Source organism: Procambarus clarkii, chromosome 55, assembly GCF_040958095.1.
Source record: "Procambarus clarkii isolate CNS0578487 chromosome 55, FALCON_Pclarkii_2.0, whole genome shotgun sequence".
NCBI classification, from domain to species: domain Eukaryota; kingdom Metazoa; phylum Arthropoda; class Malacostraca; order Decapoda; family Cambaridae; genus Procambarus; species Procambarus clarkii.
This window is the reverse complement of record NC_091204.1, coordinates 22,967,177-22,989,074: the sequence shown is the minus strand read 5'-3', so window position 1 is coordinate 22,989,074 and position 21,898 is coordinate 22,967,177. Positions and strand designations below refer to the sequence as shown.

General features: G+C 38.2%; 1 protein-coding gene across 4 annotated transcripts in view; it reads left to right on the top strand.

Moving 5' to 3' along the window:
• LOC123755764 (von Willebrand factor A domain-containing protein 5A-like) overlaps nt 1-21,898 on the top strand; it is a 273,896-nt gene that overhangs the window by 71,616 nt on the left and 180,382 nt on the right. The window contains exon 1 of one of the 4 annotated variants that reach the window (XM_069305548.1): nt 14,086-14,165. The exons of the other annotated variants lie outside the window; for them this stretch is intronic. Coding sequence (XP_069161649.1) covers nt 14,102-14,165 — 64 coding nt within the window. The 5' untranslated portion in view covers nt 14,086-14,101. Of the gene's footprint in view, nt 1-14,085; nt 14,166-21,898 lie in introns of those variants that run through there. 4 annotated transcript variants of the gene reach the window in all.

Below are 21,898 nucleotides of genomic sequence, written 5' to 3'. Positions count from 1 at the left end.
AATTCGTCCTTCACCTATGGTAAAGGAAAGTCTACTTGGAAGGATTCAATTTACATGAGATTAAGATTAGGATACAAATATATCTGGCAATACGGTGTTGATGTCAGTGAAAAAGATAAGAAGTGTAAATTATGTAGTATGCCGCACGCCCACACCTTAGAACATTATGTATTAGAGTGTTAACTTATTGATAACTATAGAAATAAGGAAATAAGTAGTGAACCACATCAAATTGTTTGGATGTGTGATAATGGTATGATAGACAGTATACTTAGGAGCTACAAGAATTTTGCCCCAAGAGTGTAACAATTATATGCTGTGCTTACTATATTAACCTGCAATGTTAAATGGGATTCTTGTAATGTTATTTGTCTATTTGTACTCACTGAATTTGTGTGCCCCTTGAGGGACTTGAAGTAGAGGGTGGTAGATATAGCCTAAGCTACTCTATCCCTTTGAGATGTATTTCTTTCTTGTCTCAATAAACATATTTGAACTTGAACTTGAGCTATGTAGCACCATCAAATAAAGGTTTTATTGAAACGTTATAGGAAAACGTTAAATCCTAAATATATCTCTACTCCTATACTTGAAATATTGTATACTTTCCTCTCTCCATCGTACTTCTGCACCTGCTGGCAAGTGGTGCGGTGCGATGTGCAGGTGTTCATTACTAGGTGAGCTGGCAGGTGGTGTTCACTGCTAGATGAACTGCTGTTCACCTAGCAGTAATTAGGTACTTGGAAGGTAGTTAATTGCTATGGGGATGTATATCCTGAGGCCCTGTATATAATGTTCACAATAGAACAATGTATAATCATTTTATGGTATACAACACACTGAGAAGGAATGAAGGTTAGATTCGAAAATTTAGTTTTTAATACACTTACACGTGTATTGAGTCTTTCCTTCACCTTCATTCAAGCACAAGGGTATTACAGTAAGTTTGTAGCGAGTAAACCTATACTCGCTCCATTATCTCATCATCTTAATGGCATAACTAATTACACAAGCTATAATCCTATCCCTATTTACAGGTAACGGTTTTTCCACCCGCCTATCTTACTGTGAGGTGTAGTCACCGTATATAAGCCAGCGATTTGAGAATTGCAAACCAGTATAAACTCCAGTCAAGAATGTAGTACTCGGTGTAGGCAGTTCTAATCGACCCAAGACGCTACAGCTTCGACACAGAGCAGACAGCAGACTACGACCTCATCCAGCTACAACGCTCTCCCACATACAGCTCCGCGACTCCGGCCACACTCAGCTCTCTGCTCTGCTCCAGGCTTCGTCTCAACGTCTACGACACTGCTGTATCCAGGACTACTAAATAAATATGAAACTCACTAAACATTGTGTATCTAATCTACCAAACAACGTAACATAATCGTACGTTACAAGTTTCTCCATTATTATTTGTATTAGTATTCTTAGTTTTTTGTTTGTTATTATTATTTGTATTATTGTTAACAGGAGGAGTGAGGGGGGGGGGGGGTAATGGTTCACATGTCCACATTCCAATGCCCGCTTCCCAGGGCTGCGGGTGCTAGGTTGTACAATAAACCAAGCACCTCCGGCGGCAGCTTGTCGAAAGCGGAAGTATAGCCTAGGCCGTTTGTCGTGATAATTAGTGATGGCTGTTATTTTGATAATGGGTCCGTAATCCAGTTAAGCCTTTATTCTTAATTTATAATACAATGCTGGTAAAATACGCTTTTGATGATGAGTATAGAGTACAAATGAACTTAATGTGTACCCCTATACTCACAGGATGAGTATAGGGTACACAATGAACTACCACTCACACGATGGGTATGGGTTGCACAAGAAACTATCGCACAGAGGATGAGTATAGAGAGCAAAGTAAACAAAGATTCACACGATGAGAAAGGGTTGCACAATGACCTATATGACTCACAGGATGAGTATAGGGTACACAATAAACTACCACTCACATGTTTCACTCACCTAGTTGTGTTTGCGGGGGTTGAGCTCTGGCTCTTTGGTCCCGCCTCTCAACTGTCAATCAACTGGTGTACAGATTCCTGAGCCTATTGGGCTCTATCACATCTACATTTAAAACTGTGTATGGAGTCAGCCTCCACCACGACACTACTTTTGTCGTGGTGTCGCATTTCATTTGTTAATGTTATAAAAATAGATGTGGGGCTCTATGGGGTACTGGTACTATTAAGGGGTAAGGGTAGTTAGAAGACAAGAGTATCACTTAGTTCTCTTTCGTATCTTTGTAAATAACCCATCAATTTCCCTGAAATTTTTACCCTCTGTATTTCAGATACCGTAAATAAGATCAAAACATTTATCGAGCTCCAGCTCTCGTCCCCACCTTAGTTCTCTCTAGTATATTTGTAAATAACCCATCAATTTCCCCAAAATTTTTACCCTCTGTTGTCCTCTGTCCAAGTTCACTCCTGTAAATTCACTACTATCAGTCCAAATCCCCCTGAGATTTAAACACCCGACTACATTTTCAGACATAGTAAATAAAAACCAGTTCAGTTATCAAGTTTCAACTCTTGTGCCCCAGCTTTGTTCATTTTGTACAAGTTCTTTATTTTCCAACTAAATCACCCCGAGATTTAAGATCACCTTATTTCTAACGTAGTAAAATTAATCTGGACATTAGCCAAGCTCCATTTCCTCAGTCTTAGATCATCGAACATAATTATATCCGATCAAGTCCCTCTCCAGCCTATCTGTTTATCAGAGTAATCACCTTACCATTCTTATCCCCAACGTATCCAAACCTTCAATAATCATACTGTATTTGCATATTTTCTCTATATTCAGCTGTGTTCTTCACATTTTTTTCCGTGTTCATTCCATGTTCTACAAATGTTCACAGGCTCAGTTCAATTTTTTTCACCTGTTTTTCTCAATTTTTTACTGTATTCTACCATTTTCCCCGTATGTTCTCTATGTTCTTTGTCATGTTTTCATGTACATCATATGTTCTCTGTATAACTTTTATACTCAATATTCATGTTCTCAATGTTCTTAGCTCATTCTTAACATTTTTTCCATGTTTTCTGTGTTCATTCCATGTTCTACAAATGTTCACAGCATGCTCAGTTCAATTTTTTTCACCTGTTTTTCTCATTTTTTCTGTTTTCTACCATTTTCCCCGTATGTTCTCTATGTTCTTTGTCATGTTTTCATGTACATCATATGTTCTCTGTATAACTTTTATACTCAATATTCATATTCCCTGCATGTTCACTCTATTCATCAACTTTTTCTTACATGTTTTCTGTGTTCACCTTATATTCACTGTGTTCATTCCCCTACTTAACCTAAATTTTTTTTTTTATGTTCTTTGTTTCTTTAAACCAATTTGTTTTTTCCATTCACTAACTAGTTCTTTGTCAAATAATATTATACTGCAATACAGTTTCCTCAACAATTTTAGTCACCCAGTTTTTTTTTGCAAAACTATGTCAAAGTAATTCTCGTAGTCAACTTAATAGTTCTACCAACCCCGTTCTTAAACAAATCTACACTTTATTCAGTTCCAAATTTACAAAGACAAACCTTTCTTGTAACTTCTTAACTAAAAATCTTTCGCCAATCAACTAAAACATAGTCGCTTTCCTCATTTCTCAACTAAACTTATTATCCAATCAACCAAAAAATAGTCAAAGGAATCTTTCCAACACTGTTCATAACTAAACTTATTCCCTAGTCATCGGAAAATAAGCATATTCTTCATGTTTCATTGTCATTTCATAACTAAAATTATCCATCAATCAACAGAAAAAGTCATATTCATCATCATTGTTCCTAACTAAAATTATGTTTTGTCAAGTAAGAAAAAATAACCAAAGATATCTTTCATCGCTGTTCTTAACTGACATTATACTTTGGGGAGCACAAAAATAATCTCCCTCGTCATGTTTTGTCTTTTTTCCTTAACTAAAGTATTCATCAGTCAACTAAAAAATAGTTACTTCATCATGTTTCCTTGTCATTTCTTAACTGAAATATCACTTCTCTCATCTGAAAATAGTCATGTGTAGCCTCTTTCCAACACTGTTCTTAACTAAAATAACCTTTCACTTCGCTAAAATAGTCATATTCATCATTGTTCCTAACTAAAATTATATGTCGTTAAGTAAGAAATATAGTCAAAGACACTCTTCGAGACATCAAGGACTTACTCAAAGACATCAAAGTTGCACTCAAAGACATCCTTTGAGACATCAAAGACATCCTTTAAGACTTCAAGGGGAACTCTTCGAGATATCAAAAGACACTCTCAAACACTCAAAAATTTACTCGCATCCTCAAAGTTATTCTTAGAGTCATCAAAAAAGTTATTCTCAGTCATCAAAATGTTATTCTCTAAGTAACCTTTCGTTCGTCAGAGAAACTTTCTAAGACATCTTCGTTCATTAAAGTTAATCTCAGAGGCATAAAAGTCATTCTCAGAGCTATCAAACGTGTTCTCAAAGTCATCAAAGTTATTCCAAGACCCGTCAAAGTTAATCTAAGACATCGTCTTTCATCAAAGATATTCTCTCTAAGCCATCAATGTTCTTCTCTAAGACATAAAAAGTTATTCTCTATGTCATCAAAAAGTTATTCTCTGAGCTAACATAATACTTCTCATGTTCTCAAAGACATTCTCAAAGTCATCAAAGTTATTCTAAGAGCTAACAAAAGTTATTCTCAGAGTCACCTTCGTTCTTCAGAGAAACTTTCCAAAACATCTTTGTTCATCAAAGTTATTCTCGGAGTCATCAAAAGGTATTCTCTAACTCACTTTTGTTCATTAAAGTTAATTTCTGTTATAAAAGTTATTCTCGGAGACATCTAAAGTTAATCTTGCTCATCAAAGTTGTTCTCTAAGACATAAAAGTTATTCTCAGAGTCATCAAAGTTGTTCTCTAAGACATCAATGTTGTTCTCCAAGACATCAAAGATGTTCTCTAAATCATAAAAGTTAATCTCTAAGTCACCTTCGTTCATTAGAGAAACTTTCCAATCCATCTACCTTGATCAAAGTTATTCTCAGAGTCATCAAAGTGATCTCTAATTCGCCTTCGTTCTCCAAAAAGTTGTTCTCTAAGACGCCTTCGTTCGTCAAAGAAACTCTCCTTCTTCCATCATGTTATTCTTTAAGAGATCTTCAGTCATAAAATTTCGCTCCAAAATGAAACTAGTTCGGCTTTTCATACAAAACCTGCACTTCTGTTAAAATATATTTTCTTAGTCACTTTACCCTAAAACTATTCTCTGAACTACACTGTTCAAACGTACGTAACCTATCCTCTCCACCCAATGTTACTTAGTTAACGTAACGTTCCTAAACCTAACTTTACCTATCCTAACTTAACTTACCTTACCTTTACCTATCTTACCTAACTTAACCTGCATAACCTAACTTTACCTATCCTAACATAACTTACCTTACCTTACCTATCATACCTAACTTACCTAACCTAACTTATCCTGCTTAACCTAACTTGTCTACATTTACCTAACTTAACCTGCCTAACCTAACTTTACCTAACCTAACCTAACCTATCCTGCTTAACCTAACTTGCCTACATTTACCTAACTTATCCTGCTTAACCTAACTTGCCTACATTTACCTAACTTAACCTGCCTAACCTAACTTTACCTAACCTAACCTATCCTGCTCAACCTAACTTGCCTACATTTACCTAACTTAACCTGCTTAACCTAACTTTACCTAACCTAACCTTACCTATCTTACCTAACTTAACCTATATAACCTAACCTGCTTAACCTAACTTACCTTACCTATCTTACCTAACTTAACCTAACTTAACCTAACTTATCCTGCTTAACCTAACTTACCTACATTACCTAACTTAACCTGCTAAACCTAACTTTACCTATCCTAACATGACGTACCTTACATTACCTATCTTACCTAACTAAACCTGCATAACCTAACTTTACCTATCCAACTTTACCTTACCTATCTTACCTAACTTACCTAACTTAACCTGCTAAACCTAACTTTACCTAACTTTACATATCCTAACATGACTTACCTAACTTACCTAACCTAACCTAACTTATCCTGCTTAACCTAACTTAACTTACCTTACCTAACTTAACCTGTATAACCTAACCTGCTTAACCTAACTTACCTTACCTTACCTATCTTACCTAACATACCTAACTTAACCTGCCTAACCTAACTTACCTTACCTTACCTAACTTACCTAACTTAACCTAACTTATCCTGCTTAACCTACCTTACCTAACTTAACCTGCTTAACCTTACTTACATAACTTATCTTACCTATCCTAATGTAACCTAACTTGCATTACCTAACTTAATCTTACATTCCCAAACTGATGTATCCTAACTTATCTAGTCCAACCAGACATGATCTAACTTACATAATTATTCCTGCTTGTCTTTTGTGTTTCGTCAATCATTGTCTCATATTCATTTACTCATTTCAAGGGTTAATTTCTCAAATGGACATTTTTGCATTTCAAGTGTTATTTGTTTAAGATTGGGTGTTTAAGCATTTCAAAGGATTTTTGTTATATATGGGAATTTACTCGTTTCAAGGGCTAATTTCTCAAATGGTCATTTTTGCAGATCAAGGGTTATTTGTTAAAGTTCATCAAGTTGCTCATAAGTTGTATTTATTATGTTTGTTATCATTTATTCTTATTCCCAAACCTCTTAACCTAACCTCTTGTAATCTTAGTGTATTTATTAGTTTCTATCTTATGTTCTTATTCCCCAACCCTTTAACCTAACCTTTCAGATGTAGTTTATTGTGTTTTTTGACGTATTTGTTGAATATATTATCCTTTTCATAACCTTTCAGATGTAGTTTTGTTTTTCCTTTGTATATTTTTACCCAAACCCACCATCCCACTTAACCTTCTTTCCTTCTATTACTTTGTTTCTCCTACTCCTTCTAACCCTCCTTTTCTATCTCTCTCCCTTATTCTCTCTCTTCCTCCCCCTCTCTCTCACTCATTTGCTCAAATGCTCTCTTCTTTCTCAAATTCAAGTCTTAATGCTCCCATTCACTCACCCTCACTCTCATTCACTTAGTTTTTATTTTTCTCAAATTCAAGTCTTAGTGCTCCCATGCTCTTCCTCCCCCCTCTCTCTTACTCTTTTCTCCTCTTTTCATGCTCTCACTCCCTTGCTCTCTTGTTTTTTCTCAATTTCAAGTCTTAGTAGATCTGATTCTTTACTATTGTAATTTTATCATTACTAAGATAAAGAATGAACTTATATGTGAAAACAAAGTAAAAGAAGGAAAGTTAGGTTAAGCAGGTTAGGTTATACAGGTTAAGTTAGGTAAGTTAGGTAAGATAGGTAAGGTTAGGTTAGGTAAAGTTAGGTTAAGCAGGTTAAGTTAGGTAAATGTAGGCAAGTTAGGTTAAGCAGGATAGGTTAGGTTAGGTAAAGTTAGGTTAGGCAGGTTAAGTTAGGTAAATGTAGGCAAGTTAGGTTAAGCAGGATAAGTTAGGTAAATGTAGGCAAGTTAGGTTAAGCAGGATAGGTTAGGTTAGGTTAGGTAAAGTTAGGTTAGGCAGGTTAAGTTAGGTAAATGTAGACAAGTTAGGTTAAGCAGGATAAGTTAGGTTAGGTAAGTTAGGTATGATAGGTAAGGTAAGGTAAGTTATGTTAGGATAGGTAAAGTTAGGTTATGCAGGTTAAGTTAGGTAAGATAGGTAAAGGTAAGGTAAGTTAAGTTAGGATAGGTAAAGTTAGGTTTAGGAACGTTACGTTAACTAAGTAACATTGGGTGGAGAGGATAGGTTACGTAGGTTTGAACAGTGTAGTTAAGAGAATAGTTTTAGGGTAAAGTGACTAAGAAAATATATTTTAACAGAAGTGCAGGTTTGGTATGAAAAGCCGAACTAGTTACATTTTGGAGCGAAATTTTATGACTGAAGATCTCTTAAAGAATAACATGATGGAAGAAGGAGAGTTTCTTTGATGAACGAAGGCGTCTTAGAGAACAACTTTTTGGAGAACGAAGGCGAATTAGAGATCACTTTGATGACTCTGAGAATAACTTTGATCAAGGAAGATGGATTGGAAAGTTTCTCTAATGAACGAAGGTGACTTAGAGATTAACTTTTATGATTTAGCAACTTTGATGAGCAAGATTAACTTTAGATGTCTCCGAGAATAACTTTTATAACAGAAATTAACTTTAATGAACAAAAGTGAGTTAGAGAATACCTTTTGATGACTCCGAGAATAAGTTTGATGAACAAAGATGTTTTGGAAAGTTTCTCTGAAGAACGAAGGTGACTCTGAGAATAACTTTTGTTAGCTCTTAGAATAACTTTGATGACTTTGAGAATGTCTTTGAGAGCATGAGTAGTATTATGTTAGCTCAGAGAATAACTTTTTGATGACATAGAGAATAACTTTTTATGTCTTAGAGAAGAACATTGATGGCTTAGAGAGAATATCTTTGATGAAAGACGATGTCTTAGATTAACTTTGACGGGTCTTGGAATAACTTTGATGACTTTGAGAACACGTTTGATAGCTCTGAGAATGACTTTTATGCCTCTGAGATTAACTTTAATGAACGAAGATGTCTTAGAAAGTTTCTCTGACGAACGAAAGGTTACTTAGAGAATAACATTTTGATGACTGAGAATAACTTTTTTGATGACTCTAAGAATAACTTTGAGGATGCGAGTAAATTTTTGAGTGTTTGAGAGTGTCTTTTGATATCTCAAAGAGTTCCCCTTGAAGTCTTAAAGGATGTCTTTGATGTCTCAAAGGATGTCTTTGAGTGCAACTTTGATGTCTTTGAGTAAGTCCTTGATGTCTCGAAGAGTGTCTTTGACTATATTTCTTACTTAACGACATATAATTTTAGTTAGGAACAATGATGAATATGACTATTTTAGCGAAGTGAAAGGTTATTTTAGTTAAGAACAGTGTTGGAAAGAGGCTACACATGACTATTTTCAGATGAGAGAAGTGATATTTCAGTTAAGAAATGACAAGGAAACATGATGAAGTAACTATTTTTTAGTTGACTGATGAATACTTTAGTTAAGGAAAAAAGACAAAACATGACGAGGGAGATTATTTTTGTGCTCCCCAAAGTATAATGTCAGTTAAGAACAGCGATGAAAGATATCTTTGGTTATTTTTTCTTACTTGACAAAACATAATTTTAGTTAGGAACAATGATGATGAATATGACTTTTTCTTTTGATTGATGGATAATTTTAGTTATGAAATGACAATGAAACATGAAGAATATGCTTATTTTCTGATGACTAGGGAATAAGTTTAGTTATGAACAGTGTTGGAAAGATTCCTTTGACTATTTTTTGGTTGATTGGATAATAAGTTTAGTTGAGAAATGAGGAAAGCGACTATGTTTTAGTTGATTGGCGAAAGATTTTTAGTTAAGAAGTTACAAGAAAGGTTTGTCTTTGTAAATTTGGAACTGAATAAAGTGTAGATTTGTTTAAGAACGGGGTTGGTAGAACTATTAAGTTGACTACGAGAATTACTTTGACATAGTTTTGAAAAAAAAAACTGGGTGACTAAAATTGTTGAGGAAACTGTATTGCAGTATAATATTATTTGACAAAGAACTAGTTAGTGAATGGAAAAAACAAATTGGTTTAAAGAAACAAAGAACATAAAAAAAATTGAGGTTAAGTAGGGGAATGAACACAGTGAACATAAGGTGAACACAGAAAACATGTAAGAAAAAGTTGATGAATAGAGTGAACTTGCAGGGAATATGAATATTGAGTATAAAAGTTATACAGAGAACATATGATGTACATGAAAATATGACAAAGAACATAGAGAACATACGGGGAAAATGGTAGAAAACAGAAAAAATGAGAAAAACAGGTGAAAAAAATTGAACTGAGCATGCAGTGAACATTTGTAGAACATGGAATGAACACAGAAAACATGGAAAAAATGTGAAGAATAAGCTAAGAACATTGAGAACATGAATATTGAGTATAAAAGTTATACAAAGAACATATGATGTACATGAAAACATGACAAAGAACATAGAGAACATACGGGGAAAATGGTAGAATACAGAAAAAAATGAGAAAAACAGGTGAAAAAAATTGAACTGAGCATGCTGTGAACATTTGTAGAACATGGAATGAACACGGAAAACACGGAAAAAAATGTGAAGAACACAGCTGAATATAGAGAAAATATGCAAATACAGTATGATTATTGAAGGTTTGGATACGTTGGGGATGAGAATGGTAAGGTGATTACTCTGATAAACAGATAGGCTGGAGAGGGACTTGATCGGATGTAATTATGTTCGATGATCTAAGACTGAGGAAATGGAGCTTGGCTAATGTCCAGATTAATTTTACTACGTTAGAAATAAGGTGATCTTAAATCTCGGGGTGATTTAGTTGGAAAACAAAGAACTTGTACAAAATGAACAAAGCTGGGGCACAAGAGTTGAAACTTGATAACTGAACTGGTTTTTATTTACTATGTCTGAAAATGTAGTCGGGTGTTTAAATCTCAGGGGGATTTGGGCTGATAGTAATGAATTTACAGGAGTGAACTTGGACAGAGGACAACAGAGGGTAAAAATTTTGGGGAAATTGATGGGTTATTTACAAATATACGAGAGAGAACTAAGGTGGGGACGAGAGCTGGAGCTCGATAACTGTTTTGATCTTATTTACGGTATCTGAAATACAGAGGGTAAAAATTTCAGGGAAATTGATGGGTTATTTACAAAGATACGAAAGAGAACTAAGGTGGGGACGAGAGCTGGAGCTCGATAACTGTTTTGATCTTATTTACGGTGTCCGAAATACAGAGGGTAAAAATTTCAGGGGAATTGATGGGTTATTTACAAATATACGAGAGAGAACAAAGGTGGGGACGAGAGCTGGAGCTCAGTAACTGACTTGATCTTATTTACTGTGTCTGAAATACAGAGGGATAACAATTCAGGGAATTTGATTAGGTTTGACGAAGATGTGCGAGGGAACTAAGGTAGAGGACAAGAGCTGGAGCTCGATAACTAAATTACTGTATTGAACTACGTTTGAAATATGATTATTTTAAAATTTTAGAGGGATTGGACTGTTAGTATTCATTATACGACAGGGGACTAAGGCGGGGGATAGGAGCTGGAGCTCGATAAAAAAATTATTGTATTTTAATACGTTTGAAATAACTGTGTTTTAAATCTCGAAGAAAATGATTGGATACTAAAGAAGATGTATTAGTAAAACTAAGGTGGGAACGTGAGCTAGTCCCTGACATTGTTTATATATGTAAAACTGAATAGTTTAATGAAAAGGAACTATGAATGAACAATATGAAGGAGAAGGACGGTCCAGATATTATTATGGAGAAGATAAGATAAGATTACCGAGGTGACCTGAAGGCCGCGTCTGGCTGACGGTCTAAAAGTAAACACAGGTGCGGCGACAGATTGCGAGGTAAGGGGGGAGGGAGGGGTGTGATGTACGAGCAGGAGATGTAGGGGGGGAGGGGAAGACAGTGAAATGATTCAGATATATAGCAATATACTAGTTTCTAAGTAAGAAACAAATAAGAACTTTTAACAAAACTCGTATGACCTTATTTCATGATAAGAACTTTAACAAACTTCTAAAGTCTCTGAAATTATTTTCATCATAAGAACTTTAACAACTTCTAAAATCTGTGACACAAAATTTACCTGAAAACCCTCACTCTCACGCGGGATATTGGACCTCGAACAAAATATCACCTGTGAGGCGTACGACTCACAGGTGATCTCTGGCCTGAAAAAAAAATATCACCTGTGCGTCTTACTCCCTACTACTGACCTGTAACCCTCTACAGTACACAGGACCTATAACCATCTACACTACACAGGACCTGTAACCATCTACACTACACAGGACCTGTAATTATCTACACTACACAGGACTTGTTATTATCTACACTATACAGGACCTGTAACCATCTACACTACACAGGACCTGTAACCATCTACACTACACTGGACCTGTAACCATCTACGCTACACAGGACCTGTGTAGGGAGCCTGTCGGCCAAGCGGACAGCACGCTGGACTTGTGATCCTGTGGTCCCGGGTTCAATCCCGGGCGCCGGAGAGAAAGAATGGGCAGAGTTTCTTTCACCCTATGCCCCTGTTACCTAGCAGTAAAATAGGTACATGGGTGTTAGTCAGCTGTCACGGGCTGCTTCCTGGGGGTGGAGGCTTGATCGAGGACCGGGCCGTGGGGACACTAAAGCCCCGAAATCATCTCAAGATAACCTCTCAAGATAACCTGTAATTATCTACACTACGGAGGACCTGTAACCATCTACACTACACAGGACCTGTAACCATCTACACTACACAGGACCTGTAATTATCTACACTACACAGGACCTGTAATTATCTACACTATTCAGGACCTGTAACCATCTACACTACACAGAACCTGTAACCATCTACACTACACAGGACCTGTAACTATCTACACTACACAGGACCTGTAATTATCTACACTACACCGGACCTGTAACCACCTACGCTCCACCGGACCTGTAATTATCTACTCTATACAGGACCTGTAACCATGTACACTACACAGGACCTGTAACCACCTACACTCCACCGGACCTGTAATTATCTACTCTACACAGGACCTGTAACCACCTACACTACACAGGACCTGTAATTATCTACACTACACAGGACCTGTAATTATCTACACTACACAGGACCTGTAACCACCTACACTACACAGGACCTGTAATAATCTACACTACACAGGACCGGTAACCATCTACACTACACAGGACCTGTAACCACTTACACTACACAGGACCTGTAATTATACACACTACACAGGACCTGTAACCATCTACACTACACAGGACCTGTAACCACCTACACTACACAGGACCTGTAATTATACACACTACACAGGACCTGTAAATATCTACACTACACAGGACCTGTAACCATTTACACTACACAGGGCCTGTAATCATCTACACTACACAGGACCTGTAATTATCTACACTACATAGGACCTGTAACCATCTACATTACACAGGACCCATAATTATCTACACTGCACAGGACCTGTAATTATTTACACTATACAGGACCTGTAACTATCTACACTACACAGGACTTGTAAACATCTACACTACACAAGACCTGTAATTATTTACACTATACAGGACCTGTAACTATCTACACTACACAGGACTTGCAACCATCTACACTACACAGGACCAGTAATCAACTACACTACACAGGATCTGTAATTATCTACACTACACTGGACCTGTAATTACCTACACTACACAGGACCTGTAACCATCTACACTACACAGGACCTGTAATTATCTACACTATAAAGGACCTGTAATCCACAATTTTTTCCCCTCTACAATTTTCATTTCCTCTTTACCTTGCTTTCTTTCTCTTCACTCACCCTTTCCTGTTCTCCTAATATTACCTTTTTTATTTCCCCCGTTTTCCTTTCTCCCCCTTCTCCCCTAACCTCAAACAGAAAGGGTCGCATGGGTATACCAGGGTCTAATAATTTCCCCTGTCTTTACCTTTACCCATGATTCCCTTGTCCCCATTTTTTGCCTACCCCTTCGTTCCTTCCCTCTTCTTACATGCTTTCCCTGTCTTCTCTCACAAAGTTTACTGTTAAGCTCCACCCTTCGTCCACCTTCTCTAGGAAAATTTATTTTTAAGAAGCATTGAAACAAACTGTGTCTGAAAATATATTATGATTACTATAATATTTATTTAAATCAGAATGGATATTTCACTTAACTCTATGAAAATCGCATGTGTGTCTATAAAGGCTAATGTATCTTAAAACATTTACCTTACGTGTACCCCAACCAGCCTATGTCAGTCCCATACCCTAGACCATCCCCCCGGCTAATTTGGGTTAGATTATCTTCTATGTATTAGGCCTCCATCTTTGGATAGCGAGACGAATATTTTCTCTAGTAGTGTAGATCGATTAGTCCTTACAAAAATGTTCAACCTTAGCGTATTCCATATAAAATTTGTCCATCTTGTGGGTAATTTCAGGTCCAAGTAAGATGTGTACTGTTGCTCTGGGTTCGCTTCCCCCCAGATGGGGCTTGCTAGGATGGAGTGACCTGGGTAAGTTGTATAAACCCTCTCCTCAAGTTTACTATATATGTATACGGTATACTGTTCCTCTGATATGTCTATACAGGCCCGATGTCTTGCTCTTTACTGGTAACTGGTATTCCAGAAGTGGCTGCCAGTGAAGCTTCTCCAACAGCCCAGTCTATAAAACATATCTCACCAAGGAATCCCTAACAAACTAATATTTTCCTACCCTGCTGAGGACTGTCGTCGACCTGCTTCCGCCCAACCACTTGACCTGGACGGTAGAGTGACGGTCTCGCTTCATGCAGGACAGCGTTCAATCCCCGACCTTGCATGTGGTTGGGCACCATTCCTTCCCCCTTGTCCCATCCCAAATCCTTATCCTGACCCCTTCCTAGTGCTATATAGTCGTATTGCCTTGGCACTTTCCCCTGATAATTCCTTCCTTCTGACCTCTGGAAGGCACTGAATGCCTCGTCAGTAAGATGTTTTCAGAGTGCCCGACGTTATGATCGCCATCTAATAACAGTCCTTTCCAGCCTCAAGATTAATTTTTCCTCACCTAGGAAGAGAGCAGAAAGCCCAAGCTGTAATTTAAGTTAAAAAAGAAACGAGTCACAAATAATCTTGTGTAATATTTGGTTGAGGAGACACGAGCATCAGACTCACACGACAAGAAAGGCAAGTGATGGTGGCTCATGTGCTCAGCCAATCAGCAACAAGCCTTCTGTGACGATATCGTCGAGCGCCCACCCAGCTGGGCCCCAGGGAGCAAAGGCCACCTCACTGCCCACCACCTCAGCCAGACTTTGTGCGGGAGGATGTGACCTTGGAGCTCTCCCGGAAATCGGACATATTTGGATCATAAGTGAAAAGTTGAGCTCAGAGGATAAGCAACATGACCTTGACATGATTCACGAAGTACGATGTTATTCTTGGTAGGTAGGTGTGCTACGAAGGTTCTAAAGTACTGAGTAAAAAGGACCCTATGTACGATTCAGGAAGATTTCTTAAGAAGTTATTAGCAACTTTCAGGTAGTTCACTTAAGTCTCCCTAGATGTCACTAGAGCTTTTCATTTGGTCAGTCAGAGAAAAGGCAATATTCTTCATCTTACGGATTTAGCCAATCACGATGCTGGCTTATCGGAGCTCATCTGTGGTCACCTGCCATCTATTTACGTCAATTTTTTTATAAAATTAATATATGTTTCAAAGTAAAACTATGTTTTTTCAATTTCTTCAGTCAGCACATACATTGTAGTAAACAATTATGTTACACATTTTGTTTACCTACGTAATTCTATGAGATATTGTGTAGCTTTCCTTGTCGCTCGGAAGATTGGGAAGCGATGCACTGACTATTATCTGCCCGAAATGCTGTGCGTACTAGTGGCTTTACGAGAATGTGAACACATCATGCTATGTACTCTCATTAATGCAATGTAATTTCAATGTATATATAACTGTAAGAACCTTCAATATATATATATATATATATATATATATATATATATATATATATATATATATATATATATATATATATATATATATATATATATATATATATATATATATATAAATATATATATATATATATATATATATATATATATTTATATATATATATATATATATATATATATATATATATATATATATTTATATATATATATATATATATATATAAATATATATATATATATGGCGTCGACATGGAGGATGAAAGGCTTCGTGATATCTGGCGAGGCAAGAATAGGATTAGAACAGACCAGAGATTAAAGTTGTTCAATAGCAATGGTTTGCTGAATGATCCAATGATACCGTTGCTTGGGGCTGGTTAAAGTGATCAATGGTGTCGCTACCGTACTAAAATTCTTCACAAACCTACGGTAGTAGGAGGCAAGACCAAGGAAGCGCAGGAGCTGCTTCCTGGTGGTAGGCTGTGGGTAATGCTGGATGTCTTCAGTGTGTATGTTTAACGGAGCTAGGCTGCCACTCCCTATCACATGACCAAGATAAAGCACTTTACCTTTAGCAAAGGTGGACTTGCCCAAGTTGATGGTGAGGCCGGCTGTCAGGAGTTTGGCGAACAATCGTTGCAGCTGGAGCAGATGTTCGTTCCATGTGTTAGTTGCCACAACGATATCATCTAAGTAGGCGTAGGTGTGATCTAAGCCATGGATGACGCGGTTGACAGCTCTGGAAGGTGGCCGGGGCATTACATAGTCCAAATGGAAGGCGTTGATATCTGTAAATGCCAAAAGGAGTGGTGAAGGCAGATATTTCCTTACCTCGCTCTGTCAAACATACTTGGTAGTATCCTTTGAGTAAGTCTAGCTTGGACAAATACCGAGCATTACCAATGGTATCAAGGATGTCATCTATTCTAGGTAATGGGTACGCATTCTTGACAGTCACAAGATTTAATTTCCGATAATCGGTACACAACCTCACTTTACCTTGCGGTTTCGGCACCAAGATGCAGGGTGAGGCCCAATGGGACTCACAAGGGGTGGCCAGCCCATGATCCAGGAGGTACTGTACTTCAGCACGCATAACTTCCTTTTTGCTCGGGCTGATTCGGTAGAAAGGTTGACGAATCAGCCAGGTGTCAGGGAGTAGCTGGATGTTGTGCTGAACCACATTACACTCCTGAGGATCATCGCTGAACAACTTCTGATGTTTCTTGAAGATTCTGATGAGAGGAGCACTATTACTGTCCTGCAAATAGGTATGAAGATCAGTTAGGATTTCTTAGTTGGAAGGCACTGACACAGTGTTAGTGCTTTCGGGAGGAGAAGCATGGAAGGTCTCACTGTGGAGGTATGGACCTTTAAATGTGGATAATGATACCAACACAGTGGGGGAAGTACCTTGATACTGCTTCAGGAGGTTGACGTGGCACAATTGGGTCTTCCGCCGCCTATCTGGAGTCTCAAGAACGTAGTTGTGGTTGTTTCTGCACTCCTTCATGCGGTAGGGTACTGAAAACTTGTTTTGCAATGGAGAACCTGGGATAGGAAAATATGCCAACACGAAGTCTCCTGGTTTAAATTTCCTTATTTTGCTGCGTTGGTCAAAATGAGTCTTCATCCTCTCATGAGCTTTCAATAGATTGTCATTAGCAAATTTACGTACTCTCTCTAGAAGGTGCTTTAAGTTTATAGAAACTGGGGCACATTCTGAGGGTCACTGAAGGTGGCATTACATAGAGAGTCTTCAAAAGCTTTGAGAGGAGTACGGCACTTACGTCCGAAGAGCATCTCATAAGGAGATACTCCTAGAGACTCATTAGGGAGACTTCTGAAAATGCACATGATGAGGTCAAGTTGTTTATCCCAGTCCTTCAAGGTTTCATTGCAAAATTTCTTTAGGAGTGCTTTAATAGTCTGATGACTACGTTCAAGAGAACCCTTTGAAGCAGGATGATAGGGGCTGGACAATACCTGTGTGATGTTGAACTCTTCCAGTGTCTTCTTGAAGAGATCACTGGTAAAGTTGGTGCCACAGTCACTTTGAACCTCTCTTGGAAATCCATACTGGGTGAAGATCTTCAATAGTTGTTTCACCACAGTAGCAGCCGTAATGTTCTTTACTGGAACTGCTATGGGGAATCTGGTGGTAGGACAAAGGACAGTTAGTATATAGGCATTGCGAGAAGTGGTCTGGGGGTAAAGGACCAACACAGTCTATGATGAGTCTGTGGAAAGGTTCCGCAGGCACCTTGATAGGAGTCAACGGAGCCTTGGGAATAGAGATGTTAGGTTTTTCTGCCATCTGACATGTATGACACTGTTGCACGTAAATTTTGACGTATTTAACAATACCTGGCCAGAAGTAGTCGTGTTTGATTCCGTTGTCTGGTTTTATTAAAACCATAGTGAGAAAGTGCTCCGTGGACCAGTTGTAGAATATCGGGCCGTAGGCTGGTAGGAACCACTAGCTGTTCGACATTTGCCCAATCGTCATCCTCCTTCAGCTTACTGGGTCTGTACCTGCGGTAGAGCAACTGATTCTCTAGGAAGAACCCAGGGATACTGTCAGGTTGAGTCTCAGCCTGGAAGAATAATGGTGTTAATGAAGGATACTCCCTCTGTAACTTACGGAACTGCAACATAGTAAGATTCTGTGGTAGATTCCGATGGTCTTGAGGGACAGCGGTTGCAGTAGAGTCAGCTGGTTGCGGGCGTGCTGCTTGTGCATGGGTGGTCACCAAAACCAGAGGAGAAACTTCATCACTTTCTTGGACCTCTGCTGGAACATACTTAAAGATGGGATTGTCCACTACAGTGTTACACACCTGGGGTTTGTCCAAGATGATCAGGTTGGAAGGTTGCAGATCTTCTGCCAAGTCATTGCCCAGGAGAAGTTGCACTCCAGACATGGGAAAAGGCTTTTCCCTGATGGCGACTTAGACTTCACCGGTCACGAAAGGACAATCCAGGTGGACTTTGCCGAAAGGATACGGAGTCGTAGCAGTGAGGTCAGTGATAAGGACGGTTTCCACGGTGTAGGTGACGTTAGGCACAGCCGATTTCAATATAATAGACTGAAGAGCCGCTGTGTCCTTCAAGATCTTCAATTTGAAACACGTCCCTCCGAATCTGTACCGTTGGCAGAGACAGTTCCAGGATACAGGTGTTTGCTGAACAGAGAAAGATCATTAACAGGAACACCAACATTCATCACAGGCTTACTGGACTTAGGAGGAGTCGGTTTGGGTTTAGGAGTTTCATTGCCTTTGTATTGAGCTTTTCCACATTTATCCATGGTATGTCCATAGAGTTTGCAATACTTACAATACAATTGGGAGCTCGCTTGATCGGTACTCACTTTATCATAACTATATCAAGACTTCTTACTGGAAGGTGGATCTGGTGTTAGCCGATGGATGAGGCTGTAGGTGTCAGCCGACTTCGCACATCTGATGTAGTCGGTTTCTTCTTTATCTGCTAAATATAAACGGATGAAAGGGGGGAACACGTCTAAAGAATTCTTCAACTAGAATGAGGTTGACGAGTTCTGAAAATGTAGAGACGTGCTGCTTCCAGCCATTTCATGAAATATCTTTTCTTTGTATTGGCAAATTCTAAAAAGGATGCTGGTACATGCCTTTAGATAATCACGGAATTTTCGTCTGTAGCTTTCGGTGGAGAGAAGGTAGGCGTCCAAAACTGCTTGCTTCAGGGTCTGGTAGTCATTCTCAGACGCTAAGGTACTGAGAGTAACCGCAGCTCTACCTGTGAGGTGTACTCTGAGAAGGGTAGACTATTGATCTTCAGGCCAGCTAAGTTTTCTAGCTAGGGTCTCAAAAGTTGTGAAAAACACGTCTATCTCTGTCTCAACGAATGGTGGCATTAACTTACTTGCATGGGAGACATTGAAACTTACGGGAAGACTAGCGGTAGCTTGTTGGTGCAGGTGCACTATAATAATATAAAGTGTACCTGTACCTAAGTGTAGTAATATTTAATTTTTATGTTTCTATTTAAGGTGATGGGAATATATTGATAAATGAATCAGTGTTGTGTTCACCACCCCCCCTCCCCTCCCTTTTATTTATTGCATTACCTAGCCAACTCCTTGAAAGCCACTACCGACTTGGGGTCGGATACTATCACTTAGATTCATCCATCAAGAACCCGGTTACGACTCATAGTGGCCGTAACAGTTCATTTATTGTTTTTTTAAATAGTAGTAAACATGATATATTTGCATAATTTTGGGGGGAACGTTGACTATTTGTATTAGTAAAACTAAACATAATTTCGAAAATCCACTCATACAGAGAACCTTTATTATATGCTACTGTGATAGAAGAGTATCACAGAAATGATTTCATTTGAAACTTGTGGTTTTAGAGGCTTATTAAAAATGTGTAAAATTCGTTGAAAAAAAAGAAGTAAAATCTGCCATTTTATTTAGGCTGTGATACTGAAACTTAGAACAGTTGCAGTCCTTTTCACATACAACTAGTCAAAAAAATTGGTTGACATTGAACAACTTTTAAGAAACTAACTATGGCCCTGTCCCCGTCGAGGCCACTAGACAGACGGTGGCCCCTACACCTAATGTTACATTAAATAAAGCCAACTTTGAACACGTTGTGGTTCTTCAGCTTTGTACTTCACTTGTCTTCCCTGGTCGTGTCATCCATTATGGTTCTGAATTAACAACAAAATAATAAACAGTCAGGTCAGGTTAATAACAGGTATAGTTGTTATTATGTTATTGGCATATGTCTGACAATTGTCAATGGATGTAAGTACGCAGGATGCCCTCGTATGAGCCAACAGGAGTTGCCTCGTATGAGCCAACAGGAGTTGCCTCGAATGAGCCAACAGGCGTTGCCTTGTATGAGCCAACAGGAGTTGCCTCGTATGGGCCAGTAGGAGTGGCCTAATCTGGCCCAATAGGAGCTGCCTCATATGAGCCAATTTAGGACTGCTCAAAAGCCTTCCATTTATGTATCTCCAAACTAACCTTTTATATGATATCGGAGTCATCCTCTCATTTCCTGGTCAAGGAACCTATGCTCCTTTGTGTAACCTCTCTTTGTATTCATACACTAGCTGTGCCCGCCCACGCATTGCTGTGGCTCAGTAATGGATGCACGTTGCTAAGCCACAGCAACCCTCCCCTGTCCCCCAGTCCTCCCCTCTCCCCTGTTCCTTTGTCCTCCCAACTATTTCCAACTCCCTCATCCCCTCGCCCTCCCCACCATCCCCCACTCCCGTCCCTTTGTCCTTCCCCTTCATTCCCCCTTTCCGTCCCCTCGTCCTTCCCACCATTCCCGCACTCCCTCGTCTGATGCATTCACAAGTGCTCTGATGTTGTTCTCATAAAAAAATGGAAACATCATATGATATTCCCATCATCATATGATCATAAGATCATATTATGTTCCCATCACAGAAAAGTAAGAAGAACAGAAACAAAATGAAATGAAAAACAATGAGAAAATATAAAAATAAACTATATTTACAAAATGAACAGTATGGTAAACAACACAGCTCAATTCCAATGCAATATCATACAAAATAAATAATCAAAATGAAAATAAATCGAAATCTATGAAACTTCAATTTACCAATGCAATCAGAAACACTGAAATGGAATCGTAACATATTTAGTATAGCGTGTGTTGCTATTACGTGCAAAAAATAAACAGTTAATTAGCATATATATAGTAGGTATTTAGAAACGTGTGCGTATTCGAATGGAACGTTGTGTCTAAATTTCAAAGCATTCGGTGAAGAACTTTATGGAGATGACAGCGTGTGTTGCTCTTACGTCCAACAGATAGCACTGTTTTTTTAAAACATGTTTTTACCTATCACAGGTGTTGCATGTATATAGTATGTATATAAAAACACGTGCCTAATCAAATGCAACGTTGTGTCACAATTTCAAAACAATTGGTAAAGAGGTTTCGAAGATTTCACTCACATGAAAAACTCAGTTTTTCAAAATAAGCATGTTTTTCCTGTCACAGACGTGACATCTATATAGTATGTATATAAAAACACGCTCGTATGCGAATGGAACGTTGTGTCAAAATTTCAAAGCAATCGGTGAAGAACTTTCGAAGATTAGTGATTTTGAACAAACGAACATTTCCATTTTTATTTATATAGATTATCCAGGTTTCGTCAATATTTCACTAAAATTTACAAATCATTTGTAAATATTTCACTAATAAGTGCATCTAGTGCGATCATTGAAAAAACATAGTGAACATATTACCTCTGCAGAA